Source organism: Nannospalax galili, unplaced genomic scaffold (assembly GCF_000622305.1).
Source record: "Nannospalax galili isolate Female #2095 unplaced genomic scaffold, S.galili_v1.0 scaffold2083, whole genome shotgun sequence".
NCBI classification, from domain to species: Eukaryota; Metazoa; Chordata; class Mammalia; order Rodentia; family Spalacidae; genus Nannospalax; species Nannospalax galili.
This window is the reverse complement of record NW_008350243.1, coordinates 115,310-135,978: the sequence shown is the minus strand read 5'-3', so window position 1 is coordinate 135,978 and position 20,669 is coordinate 115,310. Positions and strand designations below refer to the sequence as shown.

The window sequence follows — 20,669 nt, the reverse complement described above, 5'->3', positions numbered from 1 at the left end:
AGTGGGCATGGATTTGATCAAAACACCTTATATGCATGTATGAAATTCTCAGTAAAGTTTTTGTAAAAATTAAAATGGGGGGGAGAAGGAGCTCAAGAGAAGTGGGACCATAGGTTGCTGGTGTTACCAAGGGAGAAATGGGGAACACTGAGATACTTTAAAAGTAGAGGGTGTGGAAGGAGGGTGAGACAAGGGAAAGGAAAGAGAGGTGAAGGATGCCTAGTTGGTGTAGAAACCAGAGGGAATCATATGAATCCAAAAATCTATCAACAAATTTCACATACAATATTATTACATGAGTCCATGTACAGCTGAAGGCTGTATAACAAGAAACAGTGCCAGTCAGGGAAACCTTCCTTTGAGTTGTTGACCAGGGCAGTCTAAGAGACTCCCAAAACTATACAGACTCTTGTCACAGTCCTCGATTGCCTCCCAGAGCTTGAAGACAAAACCCTATTGCTGAAGACAGGACATACTTCAGACACACAATTTGGAGCAATGGAGCTGGAACTGATCTGGAAACCACCTCCCCTGAAGGCAGCTCTCACAGCTTTGGAGAGTACTATGCAAGCTGCTAAGGGAGAACATCAATTGATGGTCCAACCTCAACTTCAAGGTCTAATAATCACATCAATGACCAGCACAGCAAATGATGTGTGTGCAGTAGTGGCACTTTAATCTTGGGGGTAATCAACAGCTACCTAATTGGACTTAAAGCCCACTCAGTGGGAGAAACTCATGTGTGACACTGTAAATATAACCAGCTACATATGGCTGGAGAGGTCTTAGCTCTTAGAGAAAAGCCCAAGGCTGTCACATCCCTAGAAAACTGTAATTTCTTGCTATGGGAAAATATGGATCCTTATGTTTACAGACAAGTATCCCAGTCACCACTCATCAAAGAAGCTTCTTCTGCAGCAGATGGAGACTATTGAAGTTTCACAGCTAGTCACACACAGACATTGTCTGTGAATTGCCCAAGCCTAAGTGGCACATCTACAATGCAACCTCGACACCCAAGGCTCTCGGAACATAGAACTAGGGGTAAAGAGGACACTATTGAATCTCTTGGTTCTCATCAATGAAGCGCCCTCATGCAACAGAGGGCCAGGCACACAAAAGGTCACACATGACCAAAGTGTGGGGAGTAAGAGTCTGCAGAGCGTGGGTCCTTGGACAGGGCTCTTATATTAAACTTTACCCACCCAGGGCTCAGGGGACATTGTGGACGAGTGGGTGAAAAGATTGGAAGAGCCAGGGAGGAGGTGCATGACTGTATGGAAATGGAGTCCTACAAGCTCCTGCAACCTTGTTCATATGAACCTAGAGCAATGGTGTCAGCCTGCACAAGACCATGCAAACTCAAGCAGACAAAACCCCAGCATGCAACTGTGGAAATGAGCAGCAGGCTCCAATCTTAGTCAAAGAATTATTGGCAACTGATTACTGCTGGGTGAGGAAGAGCTGATCTTCTTAAAGGCAAGGACTCGAGATAGGCTGCCTAGACCCCAGTGGATGCACTTGCACTGAGGGATGTCTGGGGATACTAACTTGACATGATAGGCTTTAACACAAATGACAGAGTGTATGAATTCCAGTAGGGTAGGGGGCTATGGGAAGGTGCCAGTAGGGAAGGAGGATAAAGGTGATTAAGGTGGATTAAGATGTTCTCTACGAAATATACAAAAATTCAATAAAAATTTACAAAAAATTAATCCTCTGTTGGATGTGCAGCGGGTGAAGATTTTCTCCCACTCAGTGGGTTTCCTCTTTACTCCATTTTTTTTTTGCTACACAGATGCTTTGTAACTTAATGAGGTTCCATTTGTTGATTGTTGACCTTAATGCCTGAGCAACTGATGTCTGATTTAGAGAGTCCTTCCCTATGCCTGCATCTCATACGGTGTTACCCGTGTTTTCTTCTAGCAGTTTCAGAGTTTCAGGTTTTATATTGAGGCCTTTGATTCATTTGGAGTTGACTTTTGTGCTGGGTGAAAAATAAGGGTCCAATTTCATTCTTCTATGGATGGAGATCCAGCTTTGCCAGCACCATTTGCTAAAGATGCTGTCTTTCCTCCATTGTGAGTTCTTGGCACCTTTGTCAAGTATCAGGTGGCTGAAATTGCATGTACTTATGTTTGGGTCTTCTATTGTGTTCCATTGATCTATGTGTCTGTTTTTGTGCCAGTACCATGCTGTTTTTATGACTATAGCTCTGTAAAACAGTTTGAGATTTGGTATCATGATCCCCCAAGCATGTTCTTTTTGACCAAGATTGTTTTGGCTGTCTGGGATCTTTTGTGATTCTATATGCATTTTAGGATTATTTTAGCTCTGTGAAGAATGTCATGGAGATTTTGGTTGACATTGCATTGAATCTATAGATTGCTTTTGGTAGGATGGTCATTTTCTCAATATTATTTCTACCCATTCATGAGCACAGTAGGTCCTTCCATCTCCTGGTGTCTTCCTCTATCTCTTTCTTTAAAGACTAAAAACTTTCATCATAGGGATCTTTAATGCCTTTCATTAAGTTTATTCCTAGATATTTTATTTATTATTTATTTATTTATTATTTATTTATTGTGGGTATTGTGAATGGGAGTGTGTCCTTGAATGCTTTTTAAATTGCTTGTTATTGGTATGTAGAAAAGCTACTGATTTTTGTAAGTTGATTTTTGTAACCTGCCACTTTACTGAAAGTAGTAATTATTTCTAGCAGTTTTCTGGTGGAATTTTTAGGATCTCTTAGGTATAAAATCATATCATCTGCAAATAGTGATAAGTTGACCTTTCCCAAATATTCCTTTAATTTCCTTCTTTTGTCTTATCTCTCTTGCAAGAGTTTTAAGCATTATATTGAAAAGGAGAGGAGATAGTGGACAGCCTTGCCTGATTCCTGATTTTAATGGGAATGCTTCCAGTTTTTCTCCATTTAGAATGGTGTTGGTTGTGGGTTTGTTGTATACAGATTTAGTTATGTTGAGGTATGTTCCCTCCAGTCCAATTCCCTCTAGGACTTTGAACATAAATGCATGCTGAATTTTGTCAAAAGCCTTTTCTACATCTATTGAGGCGACAATGTGGTTTTGGTCTCTAAGTCCATTTATATGATTTATTACATTTATTGACTTATATTGAACTGTCCCTGCATATCTGGAATAAGGCTGCCTTGTTCATTGTGGATGATCTTTTTGATGTGCATTTGTATGTGGTTTTTGAGTATTTTGTTGAGAATTTTTGCATCTGTGTTCATTAAGTATATGGGTCTATAGTTTTATTTTTTCATTGTGTCTTTACCTGGCTTTGGTATTAGAGTGATGCTGGCTTCATAGAAGGAGTTTGAGAGTTCTCCCTGTTTTTATTTTTTTGAATAATTTAGTAAGTATTTGTTGTAGATCTTTGTCTAGTGGAATTCTGCTGTGAATCCATCTGGGCCTGGGCTTTTTTGGGGGGGCTCTTTTTGAGACAGGGTCTCCCTGTAGCTCCAGCTGTCCTGGAACTTACCATGTAGACCAGGTTGGCTTTGAACTCACAGAGATCCGTCTGACTCTGCCTCCTGAGTGCTGGGACTAAAGGCGTGTGCCACCACACCCAGCACTCAATTTCTTTATTTGTTATGAATCTCTTTAAGCTGTTGATCTCTTCTTGGTTTAACTTTGGTGATGACCATGAATTTAGAAATTCATTTATCTCTTTTAACTTTTCAAATTTAATAGTGTATATGTTTTTAAAGTATTCCCTTACGATGTTCTGGATTTTTTTGGTGTCTATTGTGATGTATCCCCTTTCATGTCTGATTTTATTAATTTGTATTTGCTCTTTCTTTTGGCTAACTCGGCTAAGGGTCTGGGCTGCTACTTTTGCAGAAACAAAAAGTCTTTGGTCTGGGAGCTCCCACCAGCCTTCCGGCCCTTCAGTCCCCTTTCCACTTTTAGCCCCCTGTCTTCTTCTCTAACGTACTTTGGGGATGGTGGCAACTCTGGTGCTAAGAGAGTAGATGAAATGGATTCAGGGCTTGTTGCTGCACTTGGCAGGTTGGTAGCATCCTTGGCCGCCAGGTAAACCAGTCGGTTCCCCTACTGATGACGTCATTTCTTTTTTGATGCCCTTTGCAGTGAATCCCTGCACCTTCCTCTAACAGTTGGAGAATTTCTCCTCTATTCCTTCTGCTGTTAAGAGTCCTCTTGCCTTCTATGTGGCCCATGAACATTCAAGGTAGCAAAAGCATGTTTTGAGTCAGTATAGATGTTAATCCACTTGCCTGCCATCTGCCTCAATGCCTGGATTAGCGCCCACAATTCTGATCTCTGTGCTGACTATCCTTGTGGTAAAGCTTCAGCTTTGATGACCCTGACAGAGGTGGTCAGTGTGTATCCTACCTTTCCCTGGCCCTCATGGACATAGCTGCTTTTCACAAATAGTTCCAGCTCTAGGTTTTGAAGGAGAACCTCAGACACATCTGGTTAAATTGAATATACTTCATCTGTTATTAGAGTGATGCTGACTTCATATAAGGAATTTGGAACTGTTTCTATTGTTTTGAATAATTTAAGTAGTATTGGTTGGAGGTCTTCTTTAAATGTCTGGTAGAATTCTGCTGTAAATCCATCTGGGCCTGGGCTTTTTTTAGTTGGAGGTTTTCTATTACTGTTTCAATTTCCTTATGTGTTATGAATCTCTTTAAGCTGTTGATCTCTTCTTGGTTTAACTTTGGTGATGACCCCCCTCTTTTGCTGTCTTTGACATGTTAATTGACTTCCTTCCTGGTTTTCACTCCCCATGTCAGGGACCCACCTATATCTCTCAAGAGAGTCTCTTCTGTCCTCATCATTGAAGTCCCAGTCTGGTTAGTCAGTGGGCACTGCACATTGGGTCCAGGTAATGGGATCAGGCTGACAACCTGGAACCTGTCTCAGAGGCAACTTTGAGCCTCCCCCAAAATGAGGCATCTTTCTTCTATGTTAAAGAGGGCTTGAAGAAGTTGTCTGCAATCAGTTGCAATCACCAGATTGGTTCGTGTGTTAGGATGATTTTGAGCAGGTCAATCATGACTTGGGGCTCTTCTAAGTAAGCTGAAGTATGTTGCTTCCAATTGAGGAGGTCTGTGGTGCCTAAAGACTGGTAGTAGAGGGTTGAATGGCCTGGCTGTGTTGTGCCATTTCCATCCGTCTGTGTGGGGGTGGGGGCGGTGGGGGGAGCTGCATTGCCTGGGGGGGCGTTTGGAAAGCCTCAGGCTGATTTGACAAGTCACCCAAAGCTGCCTCAGTTCCCAGTATGGGGCCTGTACTGGTTTTGGGGTCTGCCTTTCCTCAGTCATCCTGGGTGATGAGGCTGAGCTTGGCTCTCACGGGCTTGTTTCAGGACAGGGCTCATTGCAAATAGTGTTTGCATGGGTGGGATTAGCAGGGGAGGGGGCCCTGTGTGAACAGTGCTGTGTGAGCAGTGGTTGCTGCACAAAAATACTTAGTGTGGGTGATTCCTGCATAGGCAGAGCCATGAGCACCTGCCTGACAACTGAACCTGGAGTGGGATCACTTGGCATGAGTGTCTACACATCTGCAATGGGTTTGGCATCAAGGTGAGGGGCTCTTTGGGGTGCTGGTATAGCTAACATGACAGAAGGCTTGTATGGAGGAGGGTTCTGTGGTGCTTCTCCTGGGTTCCCCTTTCTGAGTAATCTTTCCTGGAGCTTATAGCAGCTGCCCTCCCTACTGAGAGGTGATTGGCCTCTGCCTCTATCCCATTGATAGTGCTGGGTTCTGGTGCCTTACTACTTTCTATGACCAATCCTAGTTCCTGATGAACTAGTCTGTTCCTCCTTTGGGGTCTAGCTGGGGCCCAGCTGTCCAGGGAGAGCAAATCATTGACTTCTCAGGGACATGGAAAACCATGAGGTATTGTCTTTCCTTTAAGAGCATCAAAGTCCCTCTCCCTAGCCCAAGCTGGAGCCTTACTCCAGCAGCACAAAGGGTCAATATGCTTGAGCTCATGCTATGTAGAGATGTCTGTGAAAGTGATACATCTCGCTGGAGCCTCCAGTTGTTACAGAAAAATTCTTCAAACAGCTAAGAGATCAAGCATGTCACACAGGAGAGTTAGCGAATTCATTTATTGCCACATGCATGTGATCCTAGAATTACCAACAAAGGCTTCGGGATTTTCTGGGCCATGAACAAGTACAGGTAAGGTTATGTAGGACTTTCTACACTGTCACTTTCTGGTTGCCACCTAGGCCCTATGCTTTTCATTGATGTGCCATGTTATATCAGGAAAATTCCTTCCTGAGTTTGCCTGGTCATCATACTTTGACATTTGCTGCCTTTTGATCTATAGCTAGACTAGATTAATTGGCCTGAGAGTTAGTCACATGGTCATTGCAGTCTTAAAAAAATCAAACAGATATCATAAGCAGAAGTTTAGATACCCTCACATATGATTTACACTTTTGTGTAATTGGACCAGGTGCCCTATTAGAATCTCTATTTTCTTACCAGTACTTAGACATGTTTATCTGGAAAACACCACAGAGCTTCAAGATCTTACACAGAAATAAAGCATCGTAGGGTGGTAAAGCCATCAGAGAGCAACAAAACATTGCTGAGTAGTAAGACATCACAGGTTTGCATTTCAAGACATCCACTTAGTGAGTGAGACAAAAGGAAGCTACAAAATAGTCTAAGCATAAGATTATATAAGAACACCGTTTGTTTATAAGAGTATGACTTCTTACCAGGAAGAAAAGCCGAATGAGGTGTGATGCATAATTGAGGAAGAGGTGGGGAGCTGAACTCAGAAGATGGCTCTGCAGAGATCAAGAAGTGACCAGAGAGGTCAGGATGGGCCAGAAGTGCATATTCTGGGAAGGTACAGGGCAGGGGTGATGGGTATGAACTTTAGGAAGGTGGGAGGATGATCCAAGGAGTGCTGAGGGCCAAGGCCAAGACCTGGGACACAGATTCAGAAGCCTGGGTGTGCTAAGGGCATATGGACTGAAGAGGAAGCTCCTGAAGGGCTGTATCAGGGAAGGATGTGGGTCCAGACCAGGGGTGGGGTGTGATGATGGCCCTTAGCTCAGTATTAATGCCAGAAGACACAACTTACAGGGAAGAGGCAGAACCAGCTCTCTGGGATTGTGCAGAGCTCAGGGGACCCAAGAACAGGAGCTACCAGTCAAGTAAGGTACCAAGAAGCTGGAGTGAGACAAGGCACCTAAAAGACAGCAGGAGCCAGGGTAGCAGGACAGACAGAATTGGGGAAGGGATGGAGGACCCTGGTCTGTGTTGGCTGTGACTGGTCATCAAATGCAGACATGGATCACGTGTAGCCATGAGGCGCAGTGACAAGGGGCAGCAAAGTGGGATGTAAAGTGCAACTCTGAATAGCTGGCTCAGTAGCTTTCTTGATGTGGTCTAGCGATAGGATTGGGCTTAGAGTGTCACAGGCCTGGCCTAACCTGGTGCTATGGGGGTAGAGAGGGACTAAGAGGCAGGTGGGACCAGTCTGGTGGGCACCTGACAGTCACCAGTCAGTCTAGTTGATGGACATTGCCTGATCCATACAAAGGATCCCAGGTCTGGGAGGACTGAAGACAGAGTCCCTCCAGAGGCCTGGGTCCTGCATTTCTGCTCGAGTTTGTTTTTGCACTGCTGTGACAAAACATTCCACTCACTACCAACTTGGGGAGGAAAGGGTTTATTTGTCTTACATCTCCCAGGTCACAGTTCATCAGGGAGCCCAAGGTAGGAACTCAGGGCAGGAACCTGGAGGCAGGAGCTGAAGCACAGGCTATGGAGGAACGCTGATTACTGGCTTGCTCCCCTGGCCCATGCTCACTCTGCTTTCTTATACAATACGAAACTAACCCACAGTGGGCTGGGCCCTCCTATGTCACTCAACAATCTAGAAAATACCCCATAGACATGATCACAGGCCAGTTCAATGGAGGCAGTTCTACAATTGTGGCTCCCTCTACCTAGGTGTGTCAAGTTGACACGAAAGCATCCAGCACAGTGTCTGACCGCATGTCTACACCTTCCCCTCTTGCAGCCAGCACCACGGTCCCATCTGTCTTTACCTGGCTCTTCACTTTGGAAATACTTATGGATTCACAATGACCCCGGGATTCCTGGTCAAGGGCTACTTCCCTGAGCCAGTGACATTGTCCTGGAACTCTGGAGCTCTGTCCAGAGGGATACATACCTACCCAGCTGTCCTGCAGTCTGGATTCTATACCCTCAGCAGCTCAGCGGCCATACCTGCCAGCACCTACCCCAGCCAGACATATACATGCAATGTAACCCCCCACCCAGCAGCACCAAGGTGGTCAAGACCATTGGTGAGAGGGGGATTTAGGGGATTTAGGTTAGTCTTGGGTCATCCTCCTGGCCAGAGATTGAACCCTAGTCCAGGGAAGTAAAGGGTTTTGTATGTCTCTCTCCTGGAGACCTCTTCCCATGCTCCTGCTCAGGGGGTGGGCCTCAGGATGTCATTGTTCTGCGTCCTGGTCACAGAGGTAGATGTGGGTCATTTCTAAGAGCAGCCTGACCTTAACCCATATCTAGATCAAAATCTCTCCTCCCTGGTACCTTTTTTCTTCCAAACCCTAGGAACATCCAGCCTTCTCTCTGCAGAGCGCAGACGCTCCCGGCCGCCCCTTGCAAAAGTTCCAAATGTCCAAGTGAGCCTCAATTTCCAGACCAAGTGTGATGACAAGTGTCCTAAGCAGCCCCACATCGGAGCGTGAACAAGGTGCTGACCCATCCCCTCTCCTCACCAGCCCCTGATCTCCTGGAGGTACCGTCTGTCATTATCTTCCTCCCAAATTCTCAGGATGCACTCCTGATTTCCTTGACTCCCAAGATCATGTGTGTGATAGTGGGAATGAGCTGGGTTGACCTTGAGGTCCAATTCAGCTGTTTGTGGATGACGTGGAGGTGCACCCAGCCCAGATGCAGCTCCGGGTGGAGCCGTCCAGCAGCACTTTCTGCATGGTGAGCATCCTTCTCATCTTTTTAATGACCTCTGCATTTACTTCTGTTCCCACAGGGAAAGCCCAGGAACCAGAGGTGCATACCATGAACCCACCCCAGGAGCAGATGACCAAGAACAAGTTCAGTCTGACTGCACGATCACGGACTTCTACTCTCTGGATAGCAATGTAGAGTGGTATAGCCAGGGGCAGCCGGGGCGGGGCTATAAGAGCACCTCACCTGCCTTGGGGTCCCGAGGTTCTTATTTCCTCCACAGCAACCTCAGTGTGGACAAGAGCAGGTGGCTGTGGGGAGGCTGCTTCATCTGCTTTGTGGTGCACGAGGCTCTGCATAACCTCACACGCAGAAGACCACATCTCACTCCTCAGGTAGATGAGCCCAGCGTCCAGAGAGCTCTGAAGAACCAAGGGACACTGACACTCACCCTTACCCCTATCCTATGTAAATAAAACATTCAACACTGCTCTGGGACCCCGAGGGACTGTTCTGATTCTTTCTGAGTCACACAGCTCATGGTACACTCAGGCCATGTGTTGTGGGATCTGGTGAGGGTCTGAGGCCACAGTGGTCATTAGGGAGAGAGAGTGTGTGGGGTAGTCCTCTGTAACTAGCCCCAGAGAATTCTGCTGTGCCTACCCAGGAGGGGGTTTGTCCTAAGGTGACCCCTTCCCCAGGTCCTCTCCATCCAGCAGCTGCTCTGTGCTGGACCAGTACACACCCATAGTAATCCCTCAAGGAAAAGAACACAAGAAACACTCAAATACCATCTCCTGCATCTGTCCTTCCCCTGTGATCCCTCTGACCAAGGATCTCCCTGGGACCCTACAGAGGCATGTCTGGCCAAGTATGTAGACTGACCCTCAACACAGCACACACTGCTCTGCCTGGCCTCCCTCCGCTTGTGCTAGGCTTCCCATCTATGGAGCCACTGTCCACCCATGGAACATTCAGTCTTTGGACCCAATGGGGCTGAGGCAAGTGGCCTTGGCTACCCTAGGAGAGGGTCTTTCCAGATACTTGTGTGGATGCTCAGACCAGACCCATTTCAACCAGCCTTCTGAGCACTGCCCAGTGTACACAGTACCTGTGCACACACGTGCACATACCTGGCTGCCCTGCACAGTACCCAGACCCAGCAATGTGTCAGACCCATTCCCAAACCCCTCCTCATCTACATGTAGGCTACCTGGGACACACACAGCTGTCCTCTTTGGAGCTTCTGGAACCCCCCACCCCAAATCCTCTCAGGTCTGATCTGTCCCTGGACTCTCAGACCAGTTTTCCATATAATTAGCACCCTCCCCCCCATAGCTGAGTGGCCTGATTTGCTTCTTAGTGTGGACCTTCTGTGAAGCTCAGGCATCACTACTAGGATCAGGTTTAGCCATCACTCTACCTTCTGGGCTTGGAAGAGGGTTGGGAGAGCTGCAGAGTCACTGCCTACCTGGGTCACGGGCCCTAAATGCACCCAGCCAACCCCAGTGCTGAGGGATGGGCAGACAGGGAGGGCTCCTGCCCAGTCCAGGTCACCATTAGGTCCAGTGTGTTTGGATGAGCCCAGGAACAAGTAGTTGGGGAAACTCAGGTTTCTGGCCCAAAGAGGGACTAAAGGAGTGCTGGCCCCAGAGTGAGTCTGCCAGCCCAGTCCAGCTGGCTCTGTCTCCTGTACCTCCCTGCTGCCCCACCCTGCCACTCAGGGAATCACTCTAGCCCAACTCAGTGGACAAACACTGACCAACCCTCCTTGTCCAGAGGTGGAACTGGATGAGACCTGTACCCACCACTGTGCCAGGCTCTTCCACTCCCTTGGATGCCCATCTCCCTATGAGATCTGAGCTCTGGGGACAACCATGCCCCTTGCTCCACGTCCTTGTGGGTCCATTCAGCTCTTGGACACTCATGATAAAGTTACACCAGGGCCACGATAACCAACCTTCTGGCCTGGTACAGATGTGGGTTAGGGACTAGGGGATAGTCAAGGTGCGATGTGATCCAGGCCAGCTGTTCATGTGCTGACTTCATCCTGCAGCCTCTGTGCTCTTTTCCAGAGGCAGGCTGCAGATAGGCCATGGAAGAAAGAGACCAAGAGGGTGGAGCTCCTCCACAGCAGGTGTGGGAGAGACCCTGCCACTGAGCGGCCTGGCGCATCCAGGAACAAAGGCAGAGTCAGCCCAAGGGGCACAGGGGACGTGCTGGGCCTAGGGAAGCCATCTCCAGCTCCCCCAAACAAGCTCATCCCAGTGTTGGCTCCCTTGGTCATCACTCCACACTCACATGCTGCCAGTTGTAGGGGGGCCGCAGCCTCAGCCAGGGAGCAACCGTGGTGTGGGTCCATGTGGTTCTTTCTTTTGAACATTCCAGAAAGGATCTGATCCTTTGACATAGATACCAGAGCAGAGAAACCAAACACATAGTAGTAGACACAGATGTGAGTGAGAAGAGCTTGTGCAGGAGGGAGACTTTTCACTGATTGCTCTTGTTATCAGTTTGCCCTGGCAAAGCTGACTGAGTTAAATGTCATCAAAATGCTGGACCTTGGCTGGGGCTGTAGCTTGGTTAGTAGTGTTTGTCTAGCACATAGGAAGCCTTGGGTTTGATCCCTGCCATCACACATACCAGGTATAGTGACATGTGCTTGTAATCCCTGTACTGCAAAGGTAGGGGCAGGAAGATCATAGATCAAGGTTATCCTTGGATAACAATTTAGAGGCCAAGCTTTGATACATAAGAGCCCGTCTTATGGTGGTATTCCACTGTAGTGAGCATGTCCAGTCTTAGGCTTTTTCAGAGTTTCAGAAACGAGTACTCAATGTTCTCCAGAGAAGCACAGTCAGTGGGAGATGATGGCTGGATGACAGAGGGTAGAGAAATAGAATAATAGAGATAAATGATAAAAGCATACATAAGTAGGCATACATGATAAGAGGTAGGTGATGTGCTGGACAGTTTCAGTTGTCAACTTGACAAGTCTAGGAAGAGAGAATCTCAGCGGAGAATTTCCGCTATCATATTGGCCTATGGTCATGTCTGTGGGGCATTTTCTTAATTGTTGGTTGATGTGGGAGGGCCCAGCCCACTGTGGGTGGTGCCACCCCTGGGCAGGTGGGCCTGAGTTATATAAGAAATCAGGCTGAAGCCTGCACAGCTGGAAAACATGGAGCTCTGGCTTCAGTGAGGTGCTGTCTACAGGAAATAAGAGAGAATGTGACAGAGCAAGACTCACTGTTCTGGCTAGTCTGGTTGCATTACGGGCATGCATACATGCACACATACACACGTGTGTCTGTGTGTGTGCTTACTCCTTTCTCAGGCACAAAAGGAAAATCAAATTATTTATACATAGGTAATTTGAGAATATGCCAGTCTGTGTAAGGTTGTTATTTTTCAAATGGAATCATTAAATAAGTTATTGAAATTAAAGCACTCACAACAACAGCAACAGGCTGAGACTAGGTTGGAGGAACGAGCCAGCAAGCAGAATTTTTCTAAGGTCTCTGCTTCAGTTCTTGCCCTGCCTTCCCATGATGTTAGATTGTGACCTGGGAGTTGTAAGATGAAATTAAACCTTTTCCTCTTTGAGGTGGTTTTGCTCATGACACATGATAGATGACAGAAGAACGACAGGGACAGAAATAGAGCCAGAGCTGCAGTTACAGAAGGACGATTATATAGACAAAGCCCCAGATACAGTTATGGAGAAGGACTGAGGGCTTTTAAGGAGTGGGACTATACAATTGGGCAGGGAATGTGGGTGGCAAGTGTGAGATCCTTGGGGCAAGGCAGCAGGATGGAAATTGAGGCATGAGCTGAGGCTGTAATCTTGTGGTAAGGGTCCTACTTCTCTGATGTGATGGCTCATCCTTGATCAGGTTGAGTGACATCATGTCTCTGGAGGTGTCTATGTAGGGCTTTCCAGAGATGATTAGACCATGAGGGCTCTGAACTAATCAGTGGATTAACCCTTTGGTGGATTTAGAATATGACAGCATTATTAGGAGGTGGTGGATTACCATTACCATTAGGAGGGGCCTAATGGGTCATGCATTTGGGACATGCATATCTGGCCCTGGACAGTTTCTGAATTTTCCTTGTATGTCAGGAACTAGGATCCAGGCTTGTCCTGAGAGCAGATGTTGGAGCCGGAATCCAAGCCTGCCCTGGGGTTGTCTAAAGCCAGGATCTGGGCCTGGCCCGGGAGCAAGTGTCCAGAGTCAGGATTCAGACCTGCCTTGGGAACAGATGTCAGTGCTCATGGACCTGGCAGATGATGACTGAAGGGCCAGACCTACTTGCTATAATACCCTTTTCCTGTCTGTCCAGGTCTCCAAGGCTGGGAAAATATAGGGTCATGTGATCAGGGATAATGTGTTATTTCCTGGCTCTGGTTCCAGCCTAACCTCTCAGCTCCCAGGTGACACCAAGGAGCAGGCAGCTGGCACAGCCTTCCCCTGTACGCGGCTGTCGTCTCCGCACCTTCCCTGTCATGATGGATCTTTCATCTCGAACTCAAACAATTCTTCTTTCTTATAGGTATTTCCCCACAACAAGAAGAAAAGTAGCTGATACACATGTTGAAGTCCCAAGTTCAGACCTCAGAATGTGGCCCCATTTAGAAACCAAGTCTGCGGGTGGAATCAAGTGGAGGTGAGCTCCTGCTGGATCAGGGTGGTCATCTAACCCAGCAGGACTGGGCCCTTGGAAAGGGGCGGTGGATACATGACACATGTAAGGGGAGAAGGCAGGCTGTAAGAGTGCAGTCCTGGCTAGTGTGCTCCTTCTAGAAGAGAAGGGCTGTTGCCGTAGAGCTTGACGGGGCCTGTGACAGATTCTGTCTGCAACATGGAGAACCCAGACTTCTGACCATATATCCTAGATCCTTAGCTTCCAGAGCAGAGAAAGAATAGAGCTCCACTGAGTTCCAATAGAGTTCAAGCTGAGCTATAGAAACCAGAAGCTATGGAAACTCTTGCAGAAGTTGGTATTGGAAGTAGGGTGTCTCATAACCACGCAGGAGCCCAGCCCTTGTGCCCTGGGAAAATGAACCGTGATTGCTCTCTTCCAGCCCAGCCTGCTTGGCTGTGGAGTGACTGGATTACTGGTCAGACACTATTTCCTTTCCTGTCTACAAGGGAGACCCAGAGGTCCCCAAGAGGCAGAAGGGAGATATCAGCTCTTCATGTAGGGCCTCAGGGAAAGTGCCGGCCTGCCAGGGTCGCCAAGTCCAGAATATTCTCTGAACTCAAAGAACTACATCGCCTGTCTTGCTCACCTTAGAGGGAGGTTGGTTTTTCTCATACTCTGGGTGGGAGGTGTGTGTAAGGCCCAGCAGCTTTCATCAGGTCTGGGACAGTCTGAGCCATACCCTTGTACCCTAGGTCTCAATGCCCTGCACCCACAAAACGTGTTTCAAGCATCCAGCTCCAGGCAGCTGCTCAGCATACCTAGTCCAAGCCCAGGCTCCACGCAGCTCACTGTGCAGTTGGGCACTGGCTATGAATGAAATGCCGTGTTTTACTACCCATCTTTGTGCAACTCCCATAGCAGAAATGCCACTCACAGGAATCTGCTGCTCCCCAGTCCTGGGCAAAACAAGTCCTTCCCAACACTAGACACTGCACTAGTGCTGGCTAGCCTGGCTTCTGCCCTCCTAGAAGCTGCTTTGACAGGGTCCCCCGACCAGCCCAGCCACTCTGAGTCTTCTGCACAAACCTCCACCACAGCCTACGCAGACCTGAACAGACAAGTTTCTGACAGTCAAGTCTCTGTCCTAGGATGCTTCAGATACCAAACTCCACTTTGTAAATTCACAGAGCACTGACACATGAGGAGCCCTGTCTACCTTTCCCCATTCCCTTGTACTCCCTTAGAAAGGCTGCCACCTGGTACCAGAGGAAGCAGGGCCCATGTTCACCAGACTGCCTTCTCCACTGCAAATTATCAGTCTACAATCTGCCCCTGACTCAGCATTTGCTCCTGTGATCCTGGTGTCTACCTGTCCTCTGCTTCCCGGGTGCCCCTCCCTCCTGGCAGCCACAGCCTGCATGTGCTAAGTTTGACTCCAGAACGATTGCACCCCACAGTTCACCCCTACCTGATCATTTAGAGGAGACTCAAGACTGAGAGCTGACTGCTGGGTGGGTGAGGTTTTGGCACCAAGGGAGGGGACTTCTGCACATGGACGGTGGGGCTGGTCCACACAGGCAGAGCAGAGGGAGAGACACAGTGTTGAAGAGTACTTTATTGTCACTAAAACATATCGAGAGACTTTAAAGATTAATTTGAAGTAAAAAGCTGGCAAAGCTAAGCTTCGTGCTAACGGGCACTTCCTGTCAGTCTCTGAGGGCCATGGGCCCTTTCTTTCTGTCCCATTTTCCTTTTCTCTCCTGGTTGGAGACTCTGATCTGGCATTTGCTGTGATATGAGATGGAGAAACGGCACCTGTATCCAGTGCCAGTGGCCGGTTATCCTCAGGACCCCAGGCCTGGGCTCTCCTCCTGGACATCTATTCCATCTACTTCTGTTGTAAGTGGCCGGGTCAGATGCCAGGCCTGCACGGAGGCCCTACTCTGGCCTGGCTCCCCTCCCTACATCTCTCTCCCTCTGGTCGCCTTCTAGGAGATCAGTCCACCAGGCCCTCCTCCTGAAGGTCCTTATGACCTTGTTCAGATCCTGCCAGGATCAAGAGAGGTCATGAAGCACATGCCGTCTTCTGCGTGTCTCTTTGGAGTGCAGCTGTGACCTCCAGGGAAGTGACAGTGTCTTGATGTTGAGGCTGTGGGATCAGCACAGTCTGTTGTTGGGTCCGTGTCTGAGAATCCCACAGGTGAGCAGGTGGCAGGAAGCAGGAAGAGGGGCCTGGACAAGGAGCCCCATCTTGAGGAGGTTTGGTCCCTAGAGCCTGACAAACACAGGCCCTTTCTTGAAGCGAGGGGTTCACCTAAGTGCCCAGAAGGAGCCGGGCTGGGCATTGGTCGAGCAAAGGCCATCAGAGTGACCTTTAGCAGCCTAGCTGGAGATCCCTTTGGGCTGCAGTGGCACTGGCTTCCCAGCCCTGGGGGCAGATGTCTCCTTTTAAGGGTCTAGAAATCTCTTCTTTTCTCAGGAAACCCTGTTTTGGAGAGGATGGTGTGGACAGGGCTGGCTCCAAGGCTGGTTCCTGTCTAGCTGAATGCAGGTAATGTGGGAACCCAGATCTCCTGAGACAGTGCCCTGCTGTCCTGAGGGCTCATACATTCTTTTGAGGGAGCACATGGTACGTCTGGCCCCATCCAGCATTCTGGCAACTTGGATCCTTTTGGCTGTGGTCTAGGGCAGAGCCTCCTGTCCACATTTCCTCCAAGCGGGGAAGGGAGCTTGGTGGCAGAGTCAGAGGATGCTATTTGGCAGGATGAATTTGGTCCTGCAAGGCCCAAGAAGCCCCAAGCCCCTCTGAGGTGGCAGCCTAGGCCCCCTGACCGATCATGTTCCTGTAGTCGGGTGCGATCGTCTGCTTCAGCTCCACCACAGAGGAGAAGATCCACTTCACCTGTGGGACAGAGAGGTGAGATGAACTGCGCCTGCCCAGTCCCCACCATCCTGTGGGTAAGGCAGGGGCAGTTCCCACCCCTGGGGTGACATTCAGCTGGGGTGAAGATAGAGGACAGCTGACATTATGGGGCACAGCACAGGTACAGTTTTGAGATGGTGTATGGCTAGAACAAGGGATGTTGTGGGAATACCATGGGGATCTGGGAGGACCAGGTGGGCTCAGAGTGGGGAACAGCATAGAAACAGTGTGTAGACAGTGTTGGGGACAGTGCATGGGTAGGGCGGGTGACAACTTGGGGAAGCATGGAGACGAGGAGACAGTGTGGATGGCGCAAGTACAACATGGAACAGTAGAGGGATAATGATGGGGTATGAAGAGAGCAAATGACTGTGTTGGGGACAACATGTGACAACACAGGGAAAAGCTTGAGACAGTGAGGTGGGGAGAGCTTGACTCAAAAGGACGGTGTGGGGACAGTGTGCACATTGTGGGACAGCGGGGGAACAGGTGGAGGCAGCACGTCCAACCTTGAAGAGAGTGACCGTGGCGCTGTAGCACACGCTGAGCAGGAAGAGGGTGATGAAGATGGTGATGGTCGTCCAGAGCCCGTCCAGCTCCCCGTCCTGGGCCTCGACACAGGTCTCATCCAGTTCCATCTCTGGACAGAGAGGGGGTGGTCAGTGCTTGTCCCACCGAGATGGGACTGGGGGCGACTCTCTGTGTGGCAGGATGAGGCGGCGGGAAGGACCAGGAGAAAGGGCCAGCTGGGCTGCCAGCAGACCTGCCCTGGGACCAGCTCTCCTTTCTACCTATTCTGGGCCACAGCCTCAGTCCACTCAGCTGCTCCAGCTCAGACCCTGGGCTTATAAGGCCAGTCATGCTGGACCTGATGTTGGTCTGGACTGTGCAGGATCACTCTCTATCTGCCTCACCCCTCAACACTGGGGCTGGCTGGGCTGAGTCAGGGCTTGTGACCCCTCTAGGAAGTGACTATGTATCCTGCCTGACCCTCACTCTGCCTGTCCCCTGGTAACCAAGCCCAGAGGGCCAGAGTGATGGCAGAGCCTGTGCCTGGTGATGCTTGGGCTTCAGAGATGGTCCACACTGGGAAGTGAGCCAGGTCATGCAGCTATAGGGGCAGTGTCAACTGTGTGGATTAGAAACGGGGGCCTGAGGACTGGCAGACTGGGTTCAGGGGCACTTGTGTGCATTGGGACAGGGGTGCAGAACTCTGTGTCTGTGCAGGCATACATGTAGACATTGAGGCGGTGTTTAGGAGTGCTCGCTCTGATACCATGTTAAGTTTTGGTGTTATGTAGGGTGCTTATGTGAGTTGGCATTTGTGGTTCACTTGTGTGTGTGTGTGTGTGTGTGTGTGTGTGTGTGTGTGTGTGTGTGTGTGTGTGTAGGTGCTGTGTGGGCTGAGTGATGCTCTATAGACTGGCTCTAATGGCTCTGGCCTTAGCATCTATGGGGGTATCTGCACAGTCCCTCCCTTAGGGCAGCCAGGGTCATTGGTGTGAGTGAATGCCATATAGTGTGTGGTGTTCCCAGGAGTGGGTAGCCCTAGCCCTAGCACGAAGAGGCCTGGTAGAGCTGTCTGGGCTCAGTGCCTGCATGCCCACAGCCAGGCTTGTCCCTGCTGTGCACCCAGAGACCTCCTTAGTCAGGGTGGGGGATGATGGCGGAGGGAAAGACAGACAGGTGTGGGTGGGGTTTGTGTGTTGTGTTTCTTTCTTTGGAGGTTTCCGAGGACCATCTCCAGGCTCAGCACAAAGCAGCTCCCAGGTGGAGGGAGGGTATAGAGAGGGCTCCTTGGGCCAGTCCTCCCCCTCCTCAGTTAGAGATGATTTCTGGTAAGGGCAGGCATGCTCTGGCTCTGGCAGTGCAAAACCCATGTTCTTTCCCTGATGATAACTCAGGCCTCCAAGCCTGGCCAGACCCCACAGCCCATAGCCTAGGTATACCATGAGTTCTGTGCCTTGTAAATAACCAGGATAGTCTCACAGGGTAGCTCCGGGTGCTTTATTTACATGGGTTTAGGGGTGAGGGTCGGTGTCAGTGTCCCGTAGGACCTGAGATCTTGCTGGGTGCTGGACTCATTTACCCGGAGTGCGGGAGAGGGTCTTCTGCATTTGGTGGTTGTGCAGAGCCTCATGCACCACGGAGCAGGTATATGATTCTCCTTCTAGCCAACTGCTTGCGTCCACAGTGAGTTTGCTGTAGAGGAAGAAGGACCCATCGGCATCCAGGATAGGCGGGGTGTTCTTGAAGTTCTGCTCTGGTTGTCCATTCCTCGCCCACTCCACATCGATGTCCTCAGGGTAGAAGCCCATAACCATGCAGGTCAGACTGACCGTCTTCTTAGACAGCTGCTCCCGGGGTGGGGGTAGGGTGTACACCTGAGGTACCCGGGCTTGCCCTGTGGGGACAGAAGTCAGAACAGAAGTCACTGCCAAAGTAGAGAGCTGTCCACACCAAGCTCAGTCCAGATGCCCATCACATTTCTACCCTGCACACCTCGCCCGTTCCCACCTTTGGATTTAGAGATGGTTCTCTCGATGGGAGCCGGGAGGTTATTGCTGTTGATCTTGCACTTGAACTCCTTGCCCTTCAGCCAGTCCTGGTGCCCGATGGGGAGGACGCTGACCACACGGAACGTGCCATTGTACTGCTTCTCCTGGTGCTGTTTCTGAGCTGTGTGCACCTCCACATTATCCACAAACCAGCTAAACTGGATCTCAGGATCATCCTGGCTCACATCCACTACCACACACGTGATCTTGGGGGTCAGGGAGATCAAGAGTGCGTCCTTGGGCTTCGGGGGGAAGATGAAGACGGATGGTCCCCCTAAGACTTCAGGAGCTGATGAGAGAGATGGCGATGGGTCAGCACCTGGGCCACCCTCTCACATAGGGCATCTTAGGACACTTGTCCCCATCCTGGGGCTGGAGAGCAAGACCTGGTGACTCACCTGGACACGTGGGACATGAGCAGGAATCGGATGAGGACGACGAGTCATTGGGTACTGCAGAGAGAAGGCTGGGTGTTACTTGGGTCTAGAGGAAAGAAGGGACCAAGCCAGGGAAAAGGGTGAGTCTAGTGTGGCCTAAGGTCAGGCTGTTCCTGGATGTGATCCTTAGAAGGTCAAGACCTGTGACCACATTGATGTGTCCAGGATGTGCAACATGGACATCCAGCTCAAGGGACTACTCTGAGTGTGAGGGGCATGAGCAGAGATTTCCAGGCCTGACCCTCCAGTTAACCCCTTTCTCCTGTAGCCATCCTCTCACCAATTTTCTTGTCCACCTTGGTTTTGCTTGCCGGGTGGTTTACATTGCATATGTAGGTCTGGCTGGGCCAGGTGCTAGAGGACACAGTTGCTGAGCTGCTGAGGGTGTAGAGTCCGGACTGCAGGACAGCTGGGAAGGTGTGCACTCCGCTGGACAGGGCTCCGGAGTTCCAGGTCACGGTCACTGGCTCGGGGAAGTAGCCCTTGACCAGGCAGCCCATGGTCACTGTGGAGCCAGAAGTGGCCCCACAGCTGGGGGCCAAGGGAAAGACAGATGGGGCCGTGGTGCTGGCTGCAAGAGAAGGGGAAACATATGAGGATATTGTCAGACATGGCTGGACCCAAGCAGCTGGAGGCCCTCTGTTCTTGGCCCTTCCAGGACCCCAGGGCTCTGCAAAGATCAGGTAGGATCTAGCACCTGGGCTTGTGGGTGTCATGTCCACCTGCTTCACCTTGTCCCTCTCCATTCCAGGCTAGGTCTAACCTATGGCAGCTCTGAGCCCAGCACTACGCCCAGTGCCCTTCCACTGGTGGGTGAGCTCTTGTCTACTGCATCTCACCCGTGTCTTGGAGTTGTACACATCTTCTATGGCTTCCCTCCATACCCTTTCCCCAGCTTGTCTGCCCTGCCATCTTGGCCTCTGTAAGTCTGTCTCTCCTGGAGTTGGCTCTGAGCCAAGGAGGGTCAGCACACTCCACCCCTAGGCTTGGGGTCCTGATTCTGCACTATGCTGCAGGAGTCCACTCCTCAGTCCACCCCTTCATCTGCCAGCCTGACTCCCAAACACGTGCTCTGGGCTCCAGACCTGGACTTCAGCCCTCTTCAGGTCTTTCCCCTTGTTTCTAGAGGTCTATG

General features: G+C 49.8%; 2 gene segments (V, D, J or C); both read right to left on the bottom strand.

The window, feature by feature from the left end:
* LOC103745454 overlaps nucleotides 1–20,669 on the bottom strand; it is a 144,872-nt gene that overhangs the window by 28,258 nt on the left and 95,945 nt on the right.
* Nucleotides 16,410–20,105, bottom strand: LOC103745453 (the record flags this gene model as incomplete). The annotated part of the segment is given in 6 exon segments: nucleotides 16,410–16,518; nucleotides 17,049–17,179; nucleotides 18,629–18,943; nucleotides 19,057–19,386; nucleotides 19,496–19,549; nucleotides 19,815–20,105. Coding segments are annotated over 6 exon segments (1,205 nt in total), but the record flags the coding sequence as incomplete, so codon positions are not given.